We start from the raw sequence: 23882 nt of genomic DNA, 5'->3' as shown, positions 1-23882 counted from the left end.
GTTTTTGTTTCTAACCAAAGATAATGAATAAATACAAGTGAGCTAATTCTATACATATTTCTAAAGCAGCAGATACTGTACCTGGCAGAGAGCCAGATCAGAGAAAGTTAGCCTACACAGGATCAGTCAGGGCTACAGTCTATTATTAATGCTACTGGCATAATGAAACTGTGAAGTCCTCCGAGACTCCATAGCATATACAAGGCAGTTTATACAACTGCATAAAACATGCTCACTAAAGTCACCAGTCACGTCTACTGTGCTGAATCCAGTGCTAAAGTCCCAGTTCTCATCTTAATTGACCTCCCTCAGCTTTTAAGATACTGTATTTTCTGAGCTTTCCTCCCACCTCAGTAGCTTTTTCTTCACTATTACCCTGTGCTGGTTCCTCTTCATCTTGACCATTTAAAAAACAAAACCAAAAACCAAAAACAACTCCACAATAATGAAGAGCTCAGTTTAAGGACCCTGTACTCTTCCCTTTCCACACTTGCTCCCTTGATGATTTCACTAGTCTCGATAACGTTAAATGCTGATGACTCCCAATCTTATTCCCAGACTATAGACCTGGCTACCTAATTGTTTAACTTAGGGCTCCAGTGGGTGACTAAGGGCATCACAAATATCATATGCCCAAAACCGAGCTCCCAACTTCCCTCCACAGCTACTCAAGTCCTAAAAGTTTCCCCATTTTAGTGAGTGACATTGTTCCACATAGGTCAAAAACCTTGGAGTCACATTGATTATTCTCTCTCTCATGCCACATCCATTCCAGCAGCAAAGTCTTTTGCCCCTACCCTCAAAAATGTCCAAAATTCTGTTTCTCGTCATTTCCAATGTTACCACTTGAGTCCAAGCTACCATCATGTTTTGCCTAGTTATCAAAATCGCCTCCTAACTACTATCCTATCCCTCTTCAGTCTATTCTCAACACTGCAGTCACTGTGGTTCTGTTAAAATGTTAATCTCATGCTAAGTCACTCCTCTGCTTAGAAGAGCCCTCCAATGGCTTCTCATTTCACCATGAATTAAAGCCAGGGCCTTACATGATCTGCCCCCCGGCGGTTACCTCTCTGACTGTATGGCTTACCACCCTCCCCTCACTCCTCCCTGAACATAGGGTTCTCCTCCCAGTATTTTGTAAGCCGCACATGCTCCCGCCTCAGAGCCTCTGCACCCCTCCTCAGATATCCAAATAGCTTGTCCACTCACTTCCTACTAGGCTTCACTCATATGGCATTTTCTCAATAAGGTTTTCTTGACAAATCTATTTAAAAACTACAACACTCATCCCACCCCAAGACTCCCTTTATCCTCCCTTTCTCCCTAAAACTTATGACCATGTCACACAGTAAATGTTTTGCTTCTGCACTTTTTACCACTTTATCTCCGGCTCCTAAGGATCTGATACATAGATACTGTTTTGCTCAATAAATATTTGCTGAATAATGAATGAAATTAACTTATATGAGATACCATCAGAACTTTTAAACAAAATTCCACACACAGAAATTATTTCTTCAACTTTACTTCACGGTAAGTGTAACAAACATACTAAAAGGCTGTCAGATATTTGAGGTGGCCCACAGCCTAGATTCTAAAAACAGTGCTTTACTCATAGGGTCCTTCCTACACCCCACCACAGCTTGGGCAACTATATGCCATTCAGAGACAGATGGAATCCCAAAGAATATTTGTGCAAGAAGGTGGTTCTGACAATCACGAGTCATCCAGGTAGAAATGAAACTAAACAAGATACAGAGTTCAGGAGATCTGGGTTGGAGGTTCAGACATGAAAAGTCATGAGCACAGAGATGGTATCTGACATTGCTGTGAGCAATTCTGGTTACAAGTAATTCATTTATATTTTTTCAGAGAATGGGAGTTAACCATGGAAATAAGAACAAGACTGACTAGAATTTAGGAAAAGATATATGGCTAGGTTTCATGTGACCCAAAGTAATTTAGAAAATAACACTGAGAGGCTGCTCTGTGGCTTAGGCTACGCTGTCAGCTCATCAACAAACACCACTTGCCATTACTGTGCTTCAACTCCACTTGGCACCAGCTTCTACTTCTGCACGCTCCAAAACATCTCCCTCACAATAAATTCCATGTGTTTTGGGGTCCAGCCACCTTACAGTCTCCAAGATGCCTGCCCTCTGTATTTGTTCACATTCTCTTCCTTTTTCTAACTGCTAACACTCTTTGATAAACTCCCAACAGAGAATCTAATGGAATTTATACACCACTTTTCCTGTTGCACAGATTTCCATGCCAGACCTTGTTATGCTATTACAAAAATCAAAAAGTAGATAAAAATTGATCTGTGAGTGTAGGAAAAAAAATGAAACCCCATGAAATAATGACATTTAATAGCTGTGCAGAAGTCAAAGAATCCCAGAACACACAGAAGAAATAGTGAACAGTCAAGGAAGGAAGAGGAAAACCCAGTGTCATAGAAAATAAGGGGGACTTCCAGCCAAGATGGAGGTGTAGGTGGATATACTGTGTCTCCTCCCACAACCAAAAGAAGGACAATAAATTTTAAAACAAAAAAAACCCCCACAGAACTGACACAAAATCAAACTATACGTAACTCAACACCAACAAGTTAAATAATAAACACTCATTCAGACGAGTAGGAGGGGCAGACATGGGCAGCAGGGGCAGAGAGGACTCGTGACAAGGTGGTGGCTGGAGGACTAGGGTGGGCAGCAGCTGGCAGAGGTGTCCCCGCATTTAAGTGCAGATAAATGGGGAGGAACAACTGGGGAGCAAGACAGACCATGTGACCAAGGGCTCCCATGCAAGGAGATAAAGCCTCAAAGACTCTGACTGAAAAAACTGTGGGGGTTGAGGTGGCAGGAGAAACTCCCAGGCTCACAGGGGAGTTTGTTTGGGAGACCCACAGGGTCCTAGAACATACACAAACCCACTAACCTGGGAATCAACACAAGAAGGGCCCAGTTTGCTTGTGGGTAGCAGGGGAAGTGACTGAAAGCTGGCTGAGAGCTAAACAAGCAGCACTGCTCCCTCTCTGATCCCCCCAAGGCCACATGTTGCCCCACCCTGGCAATTACCTAAGGTTCTTCCCCTTACTACTCGTAAAAAGCAGAGACAAAAAATGGTCCAAATGAAAGAACAGATCAAAGCTCCAGAAAAAAATATAACTAAGCAATGAAGAGATAGCCAACCTATCAGATGCATAGTTCAAAACACTGGTAATCAGGATGCTCACAGAAATGGTTCAGTATGGTTTGCAAAACAGAGGAAAAAGTGAAATAAAGGAAAATTCATAGGGAACCAAGAGTGATGAGAAGGAAACCGGGATACAAATCAACAGTTTGGACCAGAAGGAAGAAATAAACATTCAACCAGAACTGAATGAAGAAATAAGAATTTAAAACAATGAGAGGCTTAGGAACCTCTGGGGCAACTTTAAATGTTCCACAACCCAAATCATAGGGGTACTAGAAGGAGGAGGAAGACCAAAAATTTGAAAACTTATTTCAACAAATAATGAAGGAGAACTTCCCCAATCTGGTGAAAGAAATAGACTTCCAGGAAGCTCAGAGAGTCCCAAAGGAACTGCATTCAAAGAAACACACACCAAGAGACATCATAATTAAATCACCAAAAATTAAAGAGAAGGAGAGAATCTTAAAAGCAGCAAGAGAAAAAGAGACTGTTACCTACAAAGGAGTTCCCATAAGACTATCAATCAGCTGATTTCTCAAAAGAAAACTTGCAGGCAAGAAGGGGCTGGAAAGAAGTATTTGAAGTCATGAAAGGCAAAGACTTACATCCAACATTACTCTATCCAGCAAACCTATCATTTAGAATGGAAGGGAAGATAAAGTGCTTCCCAGATAAGGTCAAGTTAAAGGAGTTCATCATCACCAAGCCCTTTATATATGAAATGTTAAAGGGACTTTTCTAAGAAAAAGAAGATGATGAAAAATATGAACAGTAAAATGACAACAAACTCACAACTATCAACAACCAAACCTTAAAAAAAAACAAAAACAAACTAAGCAAACTACAGCAGTAACAGAATCACAGAAATGGAGATCACATGGAGGGTTATCAGTGGGGAGTGGGAGGGGAGGAGAGAATGGGGGGAAAGGTACAGGGAGTAAGAAGTATAAATGGTGGGTACAAAATAGGGGGGAGGTTAAGAATAGTATAAGAAATGGAGAAGTCAAAGAACTTACATGTACGACCCATGGAAACGAACTAAGGTAGGGGAATGCTGGTGGGGAGGTACAGAGTGGAGGGGAATAAAGTGGAGAAAAATAGGACAATTGTAATAACATAACCAATAAAATATACTTAAAAGAAAAAATAAAACCCATTTTCTTATGTAAAAAAACAAGGGAGAAAATGGCTAATAGAATAAAATAATACAGGAGAAAGTGTATAACAAAGACAGATTGAATTTAACAGAGAGGTTGCTCTGGTGACAGCAATTTTTTCATCTATTTTTAAATATCTGAGGTTTCACATGTATTAAAGATTATCATGCTAACAGAATATGAAACTTAGAATAGCTATATATTTTTAGACCTCTATTACTCTGTTCTGTTAGTCCAGAGGGTTTTGATCTCTTGTAACAATGATTCATGAATGCAGTGATTCTCAGCTGGCAACCCTTGGAAGGCATTTCAGAATCTCAGGGAATATTGAGGGGATTCTGTGTAGTTCAAAAGGCCCCCTTGAAAGTCACTATTGTAAGGTTTTTACAGTACGTTATCACAAAAAGAAAAAGAAAATACAAACGCATAACCAAATGTTGTTTGGCTCTGAAAGAGTTTTAAAAGTTAGCTTTAAGAATCTGTATCTTACAGCAATACCCAGTATTAAAGATTTATGACAATATTTATCACAGTAGAAATAATGCTGTCAAGGCTATATGCTCTAAGTAGACGATTCCAAGATCAAAGTAAGTTCTGCACTGATTAAAGTTAAACTAAACAAAATCCTATCTGAGCTATGAAACGTTAAAATTTAACATGAATTACAAATATTCCCAAATCAATATTCTAGTGTGATTAAAGCAAATCTGGAACACAGATACCTTCCATATCTGCAGCTTCTCCTTCCTCTTCCTCTTCCTCCTCCTCACATAATGCTGAATGATCTTGGAGTTTTATACTGTCCTTTGAAATCAATTATATTTAAAGGTCACTTAAATATGTTCATTATTTCAAATACTGAACATCACATGCCAGCAAAGTTCTAATGAAAAAAGTTCTAGTGAAAAAAAGAATGCTAAGACAGTCCTTATGCTCAAGAAACTCCTACTCTAGTGAGATGACAAACCCCAAAAACAATCATTAAAAATTCTGTGACTGAAAAATATAAGTTGCCCTGGTCAGGTGGCTCAGTTGGTTAGAACATGGTCCCCAAATGCCAAGGTTGCAGGATCAATCCCATCAGGGCACATACAAGACAACCAATGAATGCATAAATAAGTGGGACAACAGCGCAAATGGATGTTTTTCTTTCTCTTTCTCTCTCTCCTCCCCGTTCCCTCCCTCCCTCCCTCTCTACTTCCTTCCCTCTCTCACTCTTTCTGCTTCTCTAAAACTAAAATATAAAAAGCGTTATAGAAACACCGATAGTCATCTAAGCTAACCATTTAAAAATAGTAACCAATAAAAGAATATTTTTAGTTAACCAACTCACTGGTATTAAAAAATTAGTTCAAAGTTATATTAAAGGTATATACTTATACATCACAACATACTTACATGTTGACTGTATCACTATAAGTCAAACAATATATCCTAATTTATGAATATACTGGCTGAATTAAGGAATTACAATTCTTACAACACATAAGATTTCAGTTCAATTTCTTAACTATGTTAGCACTAGAATGAAAGAATAATGCTAACCAAAGATAAGCAGACTATATTAATATATTTATTATTTTCACAAAATATTCTAAAAATCTGAAGTCAATGTAGTAAGTCAAAAATTGGATACCTAGTTTCAACAAATTTACAATCGACAATTTTAATTAGGGATAATTTTACTTATCACTAGAAACTTAAATCATATGTGCCACTATTACACCCAAAATATAAAGCAATAGAAGAAAGTATCTGAGTAATTGTTCAATGAGCCAATATCTGACAAACTGATCATAATGGAAATTCTAATCACACTGGATGTTCATACTTGATATAGTAAAATACAGAGGGAAATCAACAACAAAGATTAATACTTGGGGTCTGGATGGCAAGTATTCTAAGCACTAAATGATAAAAAATAATGTAAATTTTATATTAAATAGGAAATGACAGGAAAGATACATTCTAGTTGCAAATTATTCTAAGTATTCATCCTTTAGCAGGACATAAGGATGTTAAGTGGGATACCAGCATCATATTAACCACTGTTGCATTTACTAAAAATTTCTGAAAGAATCCCCCCAAACCTACCAAAATAGTATCATCTAAACTCTACCATTTATCATTCCCAAAACCTGAAACATATACACTAAAAGCTAAACAAAATCTTTTGAAGCAGCAAGGTCATTTAATTTCTCCTTAGTCATTCAAATTCTCCAAAAAGTAGAATTTCAAAAGGATAAATAGTCAGACTGATGAACTGCCTTTAGGGAAGCATAAAGTGAATTTCTAACAAGCATAAAATTGTACACTGGAAAAAAAAAGTTTTAGTTTCTAACATGGTCTGTTAAGCCCAGTTAGAAATCCCAAAAGATCCAAATATCAAAAACAAAGACAAATATCCAAAACTAGTACTTGTTGTGGTTGAATGTTTTGTAAGGAAAAAAGAAACACAATTATTCTGTCTAAATACTCTGTTCTCTAAGAGACTTGACTTAAAATAATTAAGAAAAGATGTGTAAAGACATTTTGTATTATTTTTCACATAATTTCAAAAAACTATGCAAAAATATAAAGACAACTACAATCATTCTCTTTAGAAATGAAAAACTGATATAGTCTGAATTAACTGAAAACTTTCAAGTTGGAAAATTCCACCCAATGATATATTTTACCTTCCCCCTCAAACTGCACAATACAACCTAATTTATTTAGCTTCCACTTATGATTCAAAATGTCATGATTCCTAATGATGCTGAAATTTAGCTTTAAGTTTTCAAAAACAACAAAACTTCATAGTAGCAGCAAATTAAGAAATAAGACGCAATGAGTAAATCACTTAAGAAAATGTTTAAACTACAAAATTTTAACTATATCATTACCATCTACTACTCAGGAAGTAGACAGAACTACTTCAAAAGTCTCCACTTACAGAACATTTGGTACTTAAACATAAAAAGCTATTTCTGTTACGCCAGACTAGAAACCCTCTCAATTAGTAAAAATTAGTAGATTTTATCAGTTACAATCTCAAAAAAAATGTTTTCTTAACCTATGACAGAGAAGGAAAAGAAGAGAAACACTGGGAAACAGAAGTGCTTTGACATGTTGATATACAAAAATGAGAGGGGAAAAAAGCTAGAATATAAAAACACTTGATAACAGGTAATCAGTTTGAGGAAGAATAATATGAGTAATCTTAAAATACACATATGGAAATAACTGGGTCACTGACTTTGGAAACATATCCAGTAAACCAGTACCTTGCTCTCCAGTGTGATCTCCTTGACTGCTTCAGTTATTCCCGTGACACCTGTTTAAAATTGTGCAAAACAGAGTAACTTGAAGTTGTAAACATTCCTTTGATTCAAGCAATATAAAACACGTAAATTTATCTAAATTCTCACAACTGCTCAGAAATGAGGAGGCAATGTTAGCAGCATTTTTACAAATGAACTCTAATAGGATAAATAATCCCAAGGGTATTTCTCAAATTAAAAAAATAAAATACCAATTCGATATTTTACCATGAATTATACTATTCTATCACTTGTCATTTACTTTCCTTGTGAGTCTCTATCAAAATACATATTTATTCTAATAAATAAACAGATTAAGAGACTATAGGAGTCATATTTACATTCTATGTAAACTTTCATGAAAATATTCTCAACAAGGTATTAGTTATAATACACCATTTGCTTCAGAAATCTAGGACGCCCAGAGGTACTAATATTATATCACATTTATGTGGGGCTGTTTTACTGTTTCCACATTTTATTTAATCCTTATAAACATTACCTGTGAGGTAGTTAGGTAATAATTTCTCCCTACAAAAAAAATTAAGTCTCCTGAGAAGTAAAATATCTTGAGTCATAGCCAGTCTGGTGAGATACTGGGATTCAAACCCACATGTTCTGACTATTGGCTCAATGCTCTAAAGCAACTACCTCAGAACTTCCTTGTCTCAATGAAGGCGGCACTGTGCATACAGCAGCACGACAAATCGGCTAGGCAGTATTTCTAATTCAAAATATATGTCAGTGCTGGGATAAAAATACTACAGAAAAGAACCCTACATACAAAATATGCTTTGCTCCTTCGTTAACCTTCTAAAATCTTGATGATCAGTTTTAAAATGAAAAATGCCACAATTCACAACTCTAGCATAAAGCTTTTACTTCATAGTAATTTTTCTAAAATCTACTATACGACAGGTATGATTACTTCATAACACTAAACACCAATTCTTAACATACTGTATCAATATTATAAAACAATTCTCTGAATCCACTATATAGAAACAAAGAAAATAAACCTCTTCAATTTGTCTAAATATGCATTAAACCACACTCTTCTAAAAGTAGTACACACTGGCAAAAAAGGAAGGAAAGAAGGAAGGCAGGAAGGCAGGCAGGCGACAATTTAAATGACTCTAATAAGGGTAACACTTTCAAGGGCTATGATGGTTTATTTTATATCAACTTGGATAGGTTACTGCTTCCAGATATTTGGTCAAACACTAGTCTAGATGTAGCTGTGCAGGTATTTTTTAGGTGTTATTAACATTTACATCAGTATACTTTGAATAAAACAGACTACTGTCCATCACGTGGGTGGGTCTCACCCAATGAAGGCCTTAAGAGAAAAAGACTCGAGTCCTTGGAAAGAAGGAATTCTGCCTTTAGCAGACAGCTGCAGCAACCAACCCTTACCTGGGCCTTCAGCCTGCCGGCAAGCCTGCCCTATAAACCTCAGACTTCCCAAGGTCCCACAATCACACAAGCCAATTCCTCAAAATAAATCTATACCTGTATCTATATCTGCAATCTATTATCCCTATATCTTCATTCTATTCATTACATTTCTCTGGAGGACCATAACTAATACAAGGGCTAAAAGAAATCAAAGGAATCTGAAAGGAGTAAAGCAGAGACGAAGCAACCCCCCCTCCCAAAAAAAAAAAACCCTGAGGTGACAAGGAATCAGGCACATGACCTTGTGAGTCAGTAGAAGAACTGTTTTCATCAAATCAGGATATAATTTAAACCTGAAACTCTAAGGTTATCTCTCACAAACAGTTGTGATTTATTATATCAAATTAACTGCAGTAGAATACTAAGCTGTTTTCCACATATGAAAATGTTACTTGTCCCCATTAACAGGGCAACCATTTGTTTTAGTTGTCAATTTTCTGTGATAGATCTTTGTCAATCCTATCATACTGACACCTACTTATCTGTGTAATGAATGTTTTTATAAATACGCACCTGAATTCTGGGATAGTATGTAATTGTAAAATAAAATACAAGTAGAGTAATTCATTAACTTTACATCAGAAACCTAGTATAATCAAGGGCTCTAGTCATTCAACACAAATTTCCTACAGATGTGCTGCCCAAACTTCTAGTCATGGGAAAACTAAAGCAGAACAGCCAAATGATTTTGGAAATGATGGAAAATAAAAAAGTTAGAGGATGATTTTTTAAATTAGTTTAAAAAGTATTCAATCTGCTATTTTCTTTAGGCCTTGACATGACACTGAACTCATTAAGAACAACAAGTGAGTTTCCCATCAAGGAGACCAAATCCTGAATCTGCACCGCTTATCACCATAAACAAACAGATGACAGCCAGTGTCCCTTACCCAGAGTGGAGGAGAAACTGACATAACAAGGTACTTCTTCCTAAATAAATTACTTAGCCTGTGTGTATCATAGCAGGTCTCAATTAAGGGCACAGATTTTGCCCTTCTTGGAATATTTGGCAATGCCTGAAGGTATTTTTGGTTGTTACAACTGGTAGAATGTACTGACATCCAGTGGGTAGAGCTCAAAGACACTGCTACATATTCTGTATTGTACAGAAAATACTGAAACAAAGAATTACCCAGCCCAAAATGTTAATAGTGCAAAAGTTGAGAAACCCATTTCTACCACTTTTGATATACCTCCTACTTTCTAGTGCTTAGAGGGAGAAAACTTATTTTCAGTATCTTAGATTTAAACTCAAAACATACTTATTCATTAAAACTAAGTAATAAATTATAGTTAACTATAGCAGCACATAATAATATGCATTTACATAGTTAATATATAGTAGCAAAACAGGTTTTTAGGACTTGGAATTTTAAAAAATCATATTCAGAGATCCAACTAACTTATGCAAATATACCCTTATGAATGCCTCAAATTTTGGTAAATCCTTTAACAAAAATTTGTTTAATAACTTCTATATCAGGTACTATGTAGATAATGAGGATTCAACAATGAACCTCTACCTTTATAATCCTTAGAAACTTCTTAGCAGTCATTCAATAAATAATTATTAAGTAATTTTAAATGCCAGCTCTTTGAAAAAGTGAATGAGAGTAGGGTATGGTTCCTGTCCTAAAGCTCATCATCCAACAATTGAATGTGGTAAGAATAAGGGATTCAAAGCAAAGTAGTATGCACATTCTGTGTTTCTAACTGGCTTTCTTCTTTCCTTAGACATAAAGAAAATGACATGTATATTTTCAAGCTGCTACTGAAGTAGCAGTACTGCGGAAATATGGTATACTCCAGGAGTGTTTTTTTCCAATTTGTCCTCCTGCTTCTTTTCTGGTAAGTCTGCTGTGCCTTATGTATGCTCTTTTTGTTTTGTTTTAAATCAAAGCTGTTATAAAAGATTTTAAAATAGTTTAAAACAATTTAAGCCAAATATATGCCATTCTATTCTCCTCTTACCAGTATTATGGTAAGTATCTACCCATCCTCCATCACCATCATCTTCTTCAATGATAGCTTCCAACTCATCTGAATATTCCATCTGCTTGCACCGCTTGTAGCACGGTACTATAAAAAATAGCAAATACAGTTAGCAACAAATAATCTGCTTCCTATAAATCCATTTTTAAGAACAGAAAGCTTATATCATAAAATATATTTTTACCACCAAAATATTAGAGAATATTACAGTTCACTTCTAATAAAAGTGATTAAAGAATTACATGCAGCCCACAGACACAATTATTTGACAATTATCTTTCCCTTAAATAGCTTATTTTTATTTATTTATTTAAATTGTATTTTTAAAAAGATTTTATTTATTTATTTTAGACAGAGGGGAAGGGAGAGAGAGAGAGGGAAACCATCAGTGTGTGGTTGCTTTTTGTGCACCTCTTACTGGGGACCTGACCTGGCCAGCAACCCAGGGATGTGCCCTAACTGGGGACAGAACTAGCGACCCTTTGGTTTGCAGGCCAGAGCTCAATCCACTGGGCCACACCAGCCAGGGCTAAACAGTTTATTTTTAGAAGACAAGCAGAAAGGCTCTACTGGGAGTGTTCTATAAATCCTTTACTCTGATGGTCTGTGAAAACTGCAAGCTGAAGCGAGAGATGACACTGTTCAACTTCAGGCTAATGAATAATACCTATTCTAATAGCTTTACTCTCAGGACATGGAGGCACCGTCTGTTATTCTCAGAGGTGGTAGAGGTGACCTTCAGCTATTCATAATGGACAAACCAGTGTAAAATCCACTGCTAAATTTTATTCTATTAGCCCTGGCTGGTGTAGCTCAGTGGATTGAGCAGTGGATTTGCTTCCCGGTTCAATTCCCAATGCCAGCACATGCCTGGGTTGCAGGCCAGGTCCCCAGTAGGGNGTGAAAACTGCAAGCTGAAGCGAGAGATGACACTGTTCAACTTCAGGCTAATGAATAATACCTATTCTAATAGCTTTACTCTCAGGACATGGAGGCACCGTCTGTTATTCTCAGAGGTGGTAGAGGTGACCTTCAGCTATTCATAATGGACAAACCAGTGTAAAATCCACTGCTAAGTTTTATTCTATTAGCCCTGGCTGGTGTGGCTCAGTGGATTGAGCACAGGCCTATGAAGCAAAAGGTCGCCAGTTCAATTCCCAGTCAGGGCACATGCCTGGGTTGCAGGCCAGGTCCCCAGTAGGGGACACATGAGAGGCAACCACACATTGATGTTTCTCTCCCACTCTTTCTCCTTCCCTCCCTGTCTCTCTAAAAATAAATAAATAAGCCCTGGCTGGTGTAGCTCAGTGGATTGAGCACAGGCCTGCGAACCAGAGGATTGCAGTTCGATTCCCAGTCAGGGCACATGTCTGGGTTGCAGGCCAGTTCCCTGCAGGCCAACTCCCAGCAGGGGATGTACGAGAGGCAACCATACATTGATGTTTCTCTCCCTCTCTCCTTCCCCTCTAAAGATAAAAAATAAATAAAATTTTTAAAAAAAAGATCACTATGATTTAAATAAATAAATAAATAAAAATATTTTTTTTAAATGTATTCTATTACACAATATTGGTATCAGGTTTTTCATATAGCAGATGTGTCAATTAACAGGTATTACTATTCATACAAGCCTAAAACCGAACAGTTATAGTGTAAAAATACTATGATATATGGTCAACAAATTGCTATGAATACCCTAATTTTTTAAAACAAGATATTAATGATTTATATTAACAAAAAACCCAGAAATATTATTTTGTATATATGTTCCTTTTCCTATAATGGGTAAATTAGAACAGAAATCAACATATTGTTACACGATTAGATAGGAACTATAACTTTTTTGTGTTTTCAAATTAGCTTCATAAATGTTCTGTTTCAAAAACATTTTTTAAGCATATAGACAATTTATCAAAGACATATAGATAATAAAATCTTTAGCTTTGAGCTTTTAGATGTCAACGTTAGTGTCAATTTCATTTGCCATGAAAAATTTAAATCTCAAGATAATGAAAATCAAATAGCTAAAAAGATTAAGTCAACTTAAAAAAAATCCTATTGGAAGAAGTCCAACTCTGCTTAGGGGCCCTTTTCTAAAATATCTTAAAACTAGACATTTCTGACAAAAAGAAATCACAAGAAGAAAGGAGATGAATATCAAATAAGAAAATAAAACACCTTAGCAATAGAAAACCTAGAGCTTCATTAAATTTCCAAATTTGTCTGAAAGCAGCTGTAAGTACAGCTTTAAGCACTAATTAAGATCAGTAAGTGCAAATGCTAAGGGTTTTTTAAAAATATCTAATTCTTTGTGCAAAACTAATATATGCAACATAATTCTTACCATTTTTGGTGACCAAAAATTGTTTGCCTGTTGGAAGGTATGCCTTCACTTTCAATTCTTCCCCTGTAGCCCTTTAAAAGAGTCAAAAGCACCAAAATACCAAAGGAAAAAAATTTTAAGGCAAAGATAAAACACATTTCAATCTCAAAACTGCAAATCTACAACCCTGAGTAAACTGTTTTAGGACTGGTTTGTGAATGATGCCATTAAGTGATATATTCCAGGGAATCAAAGAATAAAGCAATATTGTAAGTGAAATGTACTAAGAGATGCAGACAGACCAAAAAGAATTTGGATTAATATTAAACAAAAAATGTAGAATAATACAGAGTGACTATTATATTTGGCTCTAAACAACAACAAAAAAATGCTGTTCTTCAGTGAGTATAATCTCATTTAGATTTTTAATACTATCCCTCCCCCATCCTGAGACCAAGAAGAGGCTGAAAAATAGCTGCATGACATTGCATAACAAAGTAGGTGTTAGCAAGATCTCTGTTCCTACCACTCTTAAATTGGAACTAAAATATAAAAAAAGATGCTTTGAAACACAAGATGTTAACATTGAGAATAAGTGAAAACAAACAAAAAATAATGAGTGCTTTTTAAATATAGGATTTAGATCTCTAACATGTGCTATTTTTATTGAATCTTCAGAACCCTGAGGTGGACACATTAATATCCCCCTTTTTACAGGTAAATAAATGAGAGATTAAAGAAGACTGCCCACAGTCAGAAAGCCAGAAGGTGGAAGAGCCAGGATTATGCCAAATGAGGCCAGGGCCCCTGCTTTTAAACATGACTCCCTCTGATTTTTTCAGTGCTACTCTGAATACCTCATTAATAATTTGTTCAAAGAATCTTCTGTGGGTCACCTACTAGAATGACCAGAACTGGGGTGGAATATGATGTGTCTCAAACACAGGAACATTTGGAGTCCCACTGCCTTCTCAAGGTTAAGTCTAAAGTTCAAATCCTCTACTTGAACACAAAATAAAGCCAGGTAGCCTTCGAGATGTCCTTGAACCTTCCCAAATGTCAAATTCAACAATGTTATGGCAGTGCCTGAAGTTCTCGGGAAAGAAGATATAATAAGGTCCTGGTGGCATGTACAAACAAGAAAGTATAGCATGGAAATATTCTGTTTCAAGCATTGATTTAAAATGAATTGCTCCTTTGGTCTCGGATTCGGCCATAAGTGTGGACACTGGAGGGAGGTATAACTGCGTTCTCAGCCACAATAGAATTATTTCAACCATCATAATTCATAAAGTAGAACCATAAACTACTGCCTGCTAAAAGGTCCTGTCCATATGTATAATCCCTATAAGAATACTACACATTACATACATGATTTAGACAATTAAGGACTATGAAAAATAAATATGAAAAAGAAAATGTGTATCATATTGAAGAAAATCCTAAATTAGCTGTTTACAAAATGAGTATTGTAAATTTTATATACATATTTGACTTAAAATACGTATGAAATATAGACCAGACCTACCTAAATATCGTTTAAACTTAATGCAGTATGGAGAAAAAAGTCAACCACTCTTACTAAATCAGATAGTTTCTATGACTTTAACTCAGTTTTAAATATGGAACAAAAATATGTGTAGCAAAGACAAGGACATAAAAATAAATCTGACATTTTGGCCTTGATACGTAAGAAATAATACTCTTAAAGATACAGAACTGATAATTAGCAATAACAACCGTTTTTGTATATTTGTTAAATATAAACATTAAGGAGGAAAGGCCACAGATGAGAGAGAATTCGAGCTCTGGTTTAAAATATTTTGATTCTTTAAGTTGTTTAGATATTGCAGAAAACATTATCAATTCCAGAAACCCTCCCCCCAAATCAAAACCACGCCTTTCAACTATAATTGAAAAACTGTTGTTGAGGGAAACAAAGGACACAATAAGTTGAACAACTTATATCCAAACAAGATGATAATTCCAAAAAGTTCTAGAACAATTAAAACAGTTCTGCCAGTATAGAGATCACTTTTTCAGCAAATGTCTGGCGGTTTCACTCTAAGTACTTAGAAGTAACAAAACTGTACTTTTTAAATAACATTCTGTTATTACTCAGAACATTTTAAATATATAATGAGATCAGCTAAGTTGCTTAAATTACTTTTATAATTAAAAGAAAAATAAAGCAAATAAAACTTTTTTTTTGAGTCTATTACTGGCAGATTTCCCATGAAGACCTTAAGAGAAAAAAAGTTATCATGAAACTTTTAAACTTTAAACTTTTGAGCTTACTCCTAAAAAGGGAGCATACTGTTGAATTTTAATAAAAAGTTTTACAGTTAAAGAACATAAGACTCTGCAAAATCTCTACATTAATTAACATTATAAAAATATTCACTTAAATACTTGTTAATTTGAGAAAAATGAGCCGATCAAATTTATAATCTCTTGAATGCTATTTTTAAAAAACAATATAAAGAAAGGAATAGTAGTAAAGAAAGTAAAGGCATTTATCTCAAAAATGCCCATCTTTTGTATCAACAGAGCAAAAAACAAAATAGGTGTAATACCCAATTTTTCTTCCTTTGTTTTACTTTGACTATCACTGGAAAACTGCTTAATAGAAAAAATCTACTGAAGAGGATTAGATTGATCTTTCTCATTTGTATGCTTTAACCTATTTTTAAAACTGCCATAATTATGAAGTCATACCTTTTACTAATTTTCTATTCTTCACCCAAGATTACTTACCATTGCCATGTTGGACAGTGGTGGACTAAGTGATCTCCAGCTGCCACAAACTAGTAAGAATTTAGAAGGAATATGAAAAGGTAGAAAGAAAAATTGAACATTACTGAATGTAAGGTGGCAAAATACCAAAAGTGCTCATCTTGTGTACTCTGACACTCAATAATCAGTTTAAATGCAAATAGCACCAAGTCCTCTCCACCAGCTTGAAGATTGTTCATTATTATTAAAACAGCAAAATTTTTAACATCCATAGAAGTTTAAATTAATTTTAGAAGAAAAACATTAAATGCTATTTTAATTCAATTTTTATCTTTGGATTAAATGTCAAAAGCATACCTACACATCATGAAATGTATAAAGTTGACATTACAGGATTTAAGATGTCAAAAATCATTTTATGGATAAATAAAATGTAAAGAGATTCCTGCTAGTGACTGACAACTGAAGAACTTTGGAAAAATTACTAAATAGATACATGGCTGATATAAGAATAGTTCATCACATTACATTTCTTCCTTTTTGAAAAAAATTTAGGTAACAGCCAATTCGAAAGTTTTTTCACACTCTTAAAAGTAATATGACGGTGGCTGAGGGACTTGGAGCATCGACAAGCACAGCAAAACACTGTGGGTTTGATTCCCAGGCAGGGCATCTGCAAGAGGCAACCAGTGGATGTTTCTCTCACACATCAATGCTTCTCTCTCTCCCTCCGCCCCTTCCCTCTCCTCCCTTCCTCCTCCTCCCTTTCTCTCTCTCTAGTGTCATATCCTCTGGAAAGGATTTAAAAAAAAACTGCACCTTCTAACAAACCTTGGACTTTGTGAGCAGATTGAACATTATACAAATTTTTGTTTATTGGGTTTTTTCCCCCGAAAATAAAAAACAGACTGAGAAAGAAATAGTTTAATTTTTTGAGAATTTCCATTATACAGGCACATGAATTCATCTTACTACAAAACAGAAACCCTGCTTATTCTTGAGAGCAGAAAAATCAGTCTGTTAGGTATAACTGCAGTGTCCCAACTCAAGCAATATGCACACACACTTTCCCAATTACTATTTCACAACAGCTCTAACTTAAAATCATGTGCTGTCCATGCGTTATTACACAGGAAAAAATTATAATGCGTTTAATTTTCTATCGTCTTTCTGAGAAAAGCCCATCTACATGTAAAATCCTATTTTACTTTGAGAGAGTAATGCTCTATAAAATAAGATTCTGAGAGTAACTTTCAAAAAAACATTAAACAAGATTTAGCAGTATATTCCGAACAGCAAGTGTTTCTGTTCTCTTATTTCAAGAATCTTTTTTACTATTCAAACTGGTCACATAAAGACAAAAATCAAAATTAAAACAATACTCTCACCCCCAGGTTTTAAGCATTTTGGCTCGTTGTCACCAGATGCTGCCATTAACTCTGTGGTTACCTGGAGCTAATTTATCACCACCAAAAAGTATTAATTTAACAAAATGAAAGCAAAACAATAAAAAATTTGAGAAACTTTTTTAATGATAGTGCCTTGATGTCACAAGACTCTAATATTTTAGCCCATGGTACCTCTGGTGGCATCTATTAAAAAAAAAACACTAGAAGGTAAGGAAAACTATAAAAGAACGTAAAATTGTACAGCTAATTAATACATATGTACATTTGCTTTCACTAGCAATGGCCATTATAACATGCTTCATAACGTCCAAGTAAAATAAAAAGTAAAACAAAAACTCAACTTTCTAAATATTTAGCATTTTTTGCAGTAGCTTTCTCTTAGCAATTAAATATTATATAATAATGAATAACTCCAACAAGACAGAATCAATATTAACATTTTGGTGAGCAACTTTATTTCTGAAGCTACCCTCTATTTCTAGTATTCAATCAAGCCATACACATATTGTACATTTAGTCAGTATTCTTAGTCAAGCTATACCATATTGGATAATGCCTGACACGCTTTTCAAGCACGAGACTGTCACACCTCTCAATGAACACAAAAAAAGATATCTGAAGGCTGACAGCCAGAAGCCTAGAAACAGTAAAACAAAAAGTTCAGTATAGCATTTATCTAAGCAAATTATGTCTTCTCATTTTCCCCCTCTAGACTGATTCTAATCTAACTCAATCTTGTCACTGCACTCTATACCAGCAGTACCCAAAGTTTCTGGCACCAGGGACTGATTTTGTGGAAGACAAACTTTCCACGGACCAGGCGCAGGGGAGTGAGTCTTCACAGCCTGCTACCAGATGCAGCTTGTTACTTGCCACTCACTGATAAGGTCCTGATACAAGTCTGCAAGCAATTGATTTATTATGGTTTCTGTGCAATCACACCTCCTTGCTAATGATAATCTGTAGTTGCAGCGGCTCCCCAGAACAAGCATCATTGCCTCAGCTTCAACTCAGATCATCAGGCATTAGATTCTCATAAGGCACAGGTGGCAAACACAAGGTCCCTAGGCTGAACCCAGCCCTCCACCTTGTTTTATCTGGCCAGGCACCTTGTTTTTACCCAACGTCAGTGCTGAGCTCTTGCTTAACTGTTATAGGCAGTTCTATTTACAAAGTCCCAAAATTACATTCAGCCCTTTGCAGGCAACCATGAGGCTCATGTGGCCCCCCAATAAAAATGAGTTTGACACCCATTCATAAGGAGTGTGCTACCTAGATCCCTCAAGTGCGCAGTTCATGGGAGGGTTCGTGCTCCTGTGTGAATCTAATGCCTCCACTGATCTGACAGGAGGCAGAGCTCAGGTGGTGATGGGAGTGATGGGCAGCACCTGTAAATACAGATGAAACTTTGCCTGCTCTCTGGCAGCTCACCTCCTGCTGTCCCACCTGGTTCCCAACCCCTGCTCTACACCAGTCCAGCATTATGTGGTTGGGATCCAGCTAGGCTAGTTATGCCTTGCATTTTTTTTTAAAGGGGGAACATTTATTACCTACTTCATGATACAATCAACGGTATTCAATTTAGAATTAGTAACTGCTTTAACACAGCTTAGTTCTATCCAATGACCACAGATATGGATCTCTAAATCCATTTATTTATTAGTTGGTCATCTTCAAGTAGAGGAGATAAAAACCAAAGAGTCCAAAAAGAACAGCATACTTTCATCCCTGCTCTTGATTTCAGATACTTAAGTTTCAAGAGCCATGCCTACATTCTACCTTGTTCAACAAGAACATTAAGATTCTCAAGATCAAAACTTAGTTTTATTTGGCATTAAGGTATTAAACTATGATGCCTAAGGTAGAATGGGTCTTTCAGAGAATGTCCAGCCAAAACCCCTCATTTTACAAATGAGGAAGCATGAGGCCTGTGACTAGTTCGCTTAATTAATTTGCCCGAGTCAGAATAGGAGAAACTAGAGAAATGGGTCTAGCAGGCAGACCTCCTAACATTCTTTCCATACCACAATGTGTCTTCGCTAAAAATAAAGACAATTTTATTTTATTTTTTAAAGATTTATTTATGTATTTTTAGAAAAAGGGGACTGGAGTTAGAAAAAGAGGAAGAGAAAATGCATAAAATAAACATCGACTGGCTGACGTTCACATGCACCCCAACCAGGGACCAAACCAGCAACAGGCACGTACCCCGCCTAGGAATAGAAATGGCGGCTTTTCGCTTTGCAAGATGATGCCCAACCAACAAAGCCACACTAGTCAGGGCATAAAAACAATTTTAGATAAAAGATCAGTTCAGCACATCATTATTAGAGTTCATAAGGATTTGGCACTGAAATGATTCCATCACAGTTGAAAACTCAGAGGTCAGTTAATTCTCTGGCATGAGGTCTTGGAATTTACAGCAATAGCTGGATCACAAAAGGTTCATTTCAAAAAGTTTCTTTCAAAACCATGATTAAAGTTCTATTGCCAATGAGTAGTACTTCTAAAGAAGACTTAAAGGTAAAGCTTAAGTTCTGTGCCATGCGTTAATACTACAAAGTCTGATGCAACCATATCTGTTCATAAAGCTGGACTCTAAAAGAACTTTTAGACCAGTAGTCATGACAAAATAACTACCTAAAGGAAAGAGAACACTTTTATATTGATTTGGTGAGCAAGTAAAATGACTCCTTAGAATATTATTCCACATTAAAAGTTCAATAAAACTCAACAGGCCCATGGACTGTGTTGAGTTTTGGGAGGAAAAAGTGAAAAACTCATGAGGAAAAAATATCCATGTTAAATTTGTAGAAATAAAATATTTATGCTAAATACTTAGAAAAATCTTAATATCCAAGCAGTGAACCAAAGTTTCCAAATGGAAAGCCAAGAAAACTTATGTTTGGGAAGATAACAAAGACCGCAGAGTCCACTGCTCAATACAACACAAATATGATTAAAGGGTAAGTTACCATAGGAATCTTTTCCACTCCTTCTCCCACCCTCACTTCTACATAAAGAGGAACTACAGAGAAATATGAGAAGTGGCAAATCAAGAGGGAAGTTACATGCACTATTCTATGGGAAGTACAAATCCCTATTAATATTGTTAATGGCTAACAGAACCTACTTTTACCCAGCTGTAAAGTTAAAATTTTTTTACAGAGCAAAGAAAGCCACCCAGTTCAATATAACTGTAAAATATAATAGCTTCAGAATATCTTCAACACTCACCTCTTCTGGGGTGATAACACCTGTTTCCTTAAACTTTGATTCCTAAAGAGATAAAAAATAACATTATTACACTACTTTCATTTTAATTAAAAAAATTTTGTGGGCAACTATTTGCCTGACACCCTCCTAGGCAATGGAGACCATACAGAAAAAAAAAAGAATATATCACTGCTATCTAAACAAGAGACATACATACCTAATGGAAAAAATGGACATGAAAATAATTACAACACAATGATTTTCTGAAATGACAAATATCTTTATTTTACAGAACAGTAAAAACATCTTCAAGATGTTTAGACATCTCACAATTCAGCCAACATCTCTTTTAAATGGAATATTTGAAACCAAATCTAGAAGTACTAAGTCATTTATTACTTTCCCATCTCCACCAAGATACTAACACAATATTCTCTTCACTAAAGCAATAATGTTATTTACCAAATTTTTCTAAGTTTTTCAGTTACACGTAAGATATTGTGGTACAGTCTGAAGAAAGGCAAAGATTCATTTATGAACATTATTCGTTCAACAAATATTGACCACATAACTATGTGCCAGACACTATTTGAGTTAATGGGGATAAAGGAGTAAACAAAATACGGCAAACTCATCTTTGTCCTCATAAGAACTTTAAACTCTAGTGAAGGGAGAAACGCCAAATGGTAATGAATACCATGAAGAAAAATGAGGCAAAGAGGAAACTGGTCTGGTCAAGGTAAGAGGGAGAGAGATGGCTACATAAAATAGGATGGTCAGCGAACAAAGACTCCACTGACAGATGACTACTGAGCAGAGCTTAGGAAAGGAACCAGCCACAAGTCTGTCTGCGTGAAGGGCATTTCAGGCAAGGGAAAGGGCAAATGCAAGAACTAGAGGCAAGAGAGTGGTTGATGCAGTAACAATTGGGTCACACTGGCTTAAGCAAAAGTGAGCAAGGGATAGAGTAGTACATGATAGTAGATGGCGGCCTCCACCAATAGATTAGAGGCTCCAAGATCACTGTAAAGACACTGGCTTTTACTGTACCTATGTCTCCCAAACCAGGATTTTTCTTAATTTGTGCCTGCTGGGAGAAGTCATTCTTTCTTTCCCAGGGATTTAGTCCTCCTTGCCTTTCCATGCCTGGAAAGAAACTATAAGTGTTCTCTCTGTAAACCAACAGTTTACACAGGGAGGGGCAAGGAGAGGACCATTAATTCTGCTTTCCTTATTACTAAAAATACATACTGACAAGTACATACTGACAAGCTAACACTTTATCAGCTGGTGAACAAGTGAAATGATTTCCTAAAACACAATTCTTTGTTATAAGTTCAATAAAGCACAACTGGCCAAAATAGCAGTTTTATATTTGGGAGGTCTTTTTCTCACAATCTTCCCTGAAACTAAAAACTTGTAAGAATCATGTATTATTGTTATGCCATATACCTATGTAGGCAGTTTTCTGAAAAGATAACATAATATGCAAAAGAATCATTTGATTCAACTGTCAAAGTGATTTTCAGTTTCAAGTTGAACTGTGTTAATTAAGATTATGGGTTTCGCAGTAGACAAATATAAGCATAGCAAGAGTTAAAATTCTCATTTATATACTTTCCTGACTTTTTTTTTAAACTTGATCTAAGAAGGTATCATTTTAAAATCAGTCTCATATAAAATCATCACAGAATGAACATTTCCCTTTGTCATGGAAAAGTAAAATTGTCCACTCTTCTGAGCATACCAGAATAGCTTCTTGAATGAAGAGAACCAACCATTTTCAAGGATATTCATGCCCACACAAAGATTTGTAAAATTTTAGTTGAAAGTTTAAAGCAAACACTAAATAAAAACTAGTTATTCGTTTACTATCATTGCTCACTCTTCAGAAAAGAAAAATTAAGTTGCAACAACAAAAAAACCTTACTCTAAAAGAATTACTTAAAAACTTAAATACGCCTCTAGAAATTTATCTTTGAAAGTAAAAAAACCCTCAGTCACTCCTGTAATAGCGAAGGTGCCACAATTTTCACTTTAAAAATACTGTATTGCCAAATATGTAAAAAGTTACATATTTAACAGGGTCAAGGCACATTAACTAGTTTCGGCTATCTTAAAAACGGGAAAGAAAGGCTTTGCCTGTTAGCTGGGTTCAATGGTACCGATAATGTTGTAAATTTAACCTCGTTCCTCTGAAATCTAACAAGTTGGCAACTGTATCACCACTTACTGTTTCAAACTCCTAATTATAAAAGACTTAGGAGATTTTAAAGAAAAATGGCATGTCGTTTTAGTACCATTGATTTCATTTTTAAAAAATCTTTGTTTAAAAAGTTCAAGACTACCGATGTTAGGATTTAACGTTCTCACATCTACCTAGCTGTGGATCACCTTCCAACCCGACGTACCCAGACGCGCTGAGCTCTGACGGGCGAAGGGCGACACGAGAAAGCAAAGAGCATCGCTCCAAGTTTACCCGGAGAGCCTGGAAAGACCCAGAAAACAGCCGAGTAAGATCACGTCTGGGAGCTGAACCTTTTCCTGTTTCCCACCTTCCTACACCTTTCCAGGCCGAAGAACACCGTGACTCCCCCAGAGCCCGATCCTCGGTCCCTGCAGAGTTGAGCGAGTGTCTGACAGCCCGTGGCAAGCCCAGGCCGGCTTACCTTGAGGATCGGGGTCAGGTACTCAGCCACTTCCAGTGCCTTTCCCTTCACTGTGTTTATCACATTCTGCATCCTGGGGCCGGAATAGCGGCCGGCCCCGCGACGGGGTAGTAAGGACAGCTGGGACACGCGACCAGGAGTCAGAAAATGTCTCCGCTACCGCCGACGTGCATCCGCACCCCGGCGAAGACACCCGACGGGACGTACGGGACAAGGGGGAGGGGCGGCTGGCACCGCGCGCTAAGATAGGGTGCGCGCTCCTCGCGCCCCAGGCAGCGAGCAGCAGACCGGGCCCAGCTGTCAACTGGCCGCGAGGGAGAGTGGCAGGGACCAGGGGTGGGTTTGGGGGGGGGCGGTGCGGGAAGAGCAGGCGCACGCGCACCCCTGACTTTCGGGAACTATTCACCCCCTGGCTCCAC

The 23882-nt window shown here is 36.5% G+C and overlaps 1 protein-coding gene across 1 annotated transcript in view; it reads right to left on the bottom strand.

Annotated features, from left to right (window-relative positions):
* Positions 1-23882, bottom strand: part of ATG3 (autophagy related 3) — a 29642-nt gene extending 5760 nt beyond the window's left edge. Inside the window, exons 1-7 of the mRNA XM_037055175.1 lie at positions 23464-23882; positions 20816-20857; positions 16191-16240; positions 13455-13525; positions 11090-11197; positions 7625-7674; positions 5081-5162 (exon numbers count right to left, since the gene is read on the bottom strand). Coding sequence (XP_036911070.1) covers positions 5081-5162; positions 7625-7674; positions 11090-11197; positions 13455-13525; positions 16191-16240; positions 20816-20857; positions 23464-23535 — 475 coding nt within the window. The 5' untranslated portion in view covers positions 23536-23882. The remainder of the gene's footprint in view (positions 1-5080; positions 5163-7624; positions 7675-11089; positions 11198-13454; positions 13526-16190; positions 16241-20815; positions 20858-23463) is intronic.

This window comes from Sturnira hondurensis, unplaced genomic scaffold, assembly GCF_014824575.4.
Source record: "Sturnira hondurensis isolate 20B ecotype Veracruz unplaced genomic scaffold, ASM1482457v3 Scaffold0000880, whole genome shotgun sequence".
In the NCBI taxonomy this organism is placed as follows: Eukaryota; Metazoa; Chordata; class Mammalia; order Chiroptera; family Phyllostomidae; genus Sturnira; species Sturnira hondurensis.
This window is presented reverse-complemented; position numbering and strand designations above follow the sequence as displayed.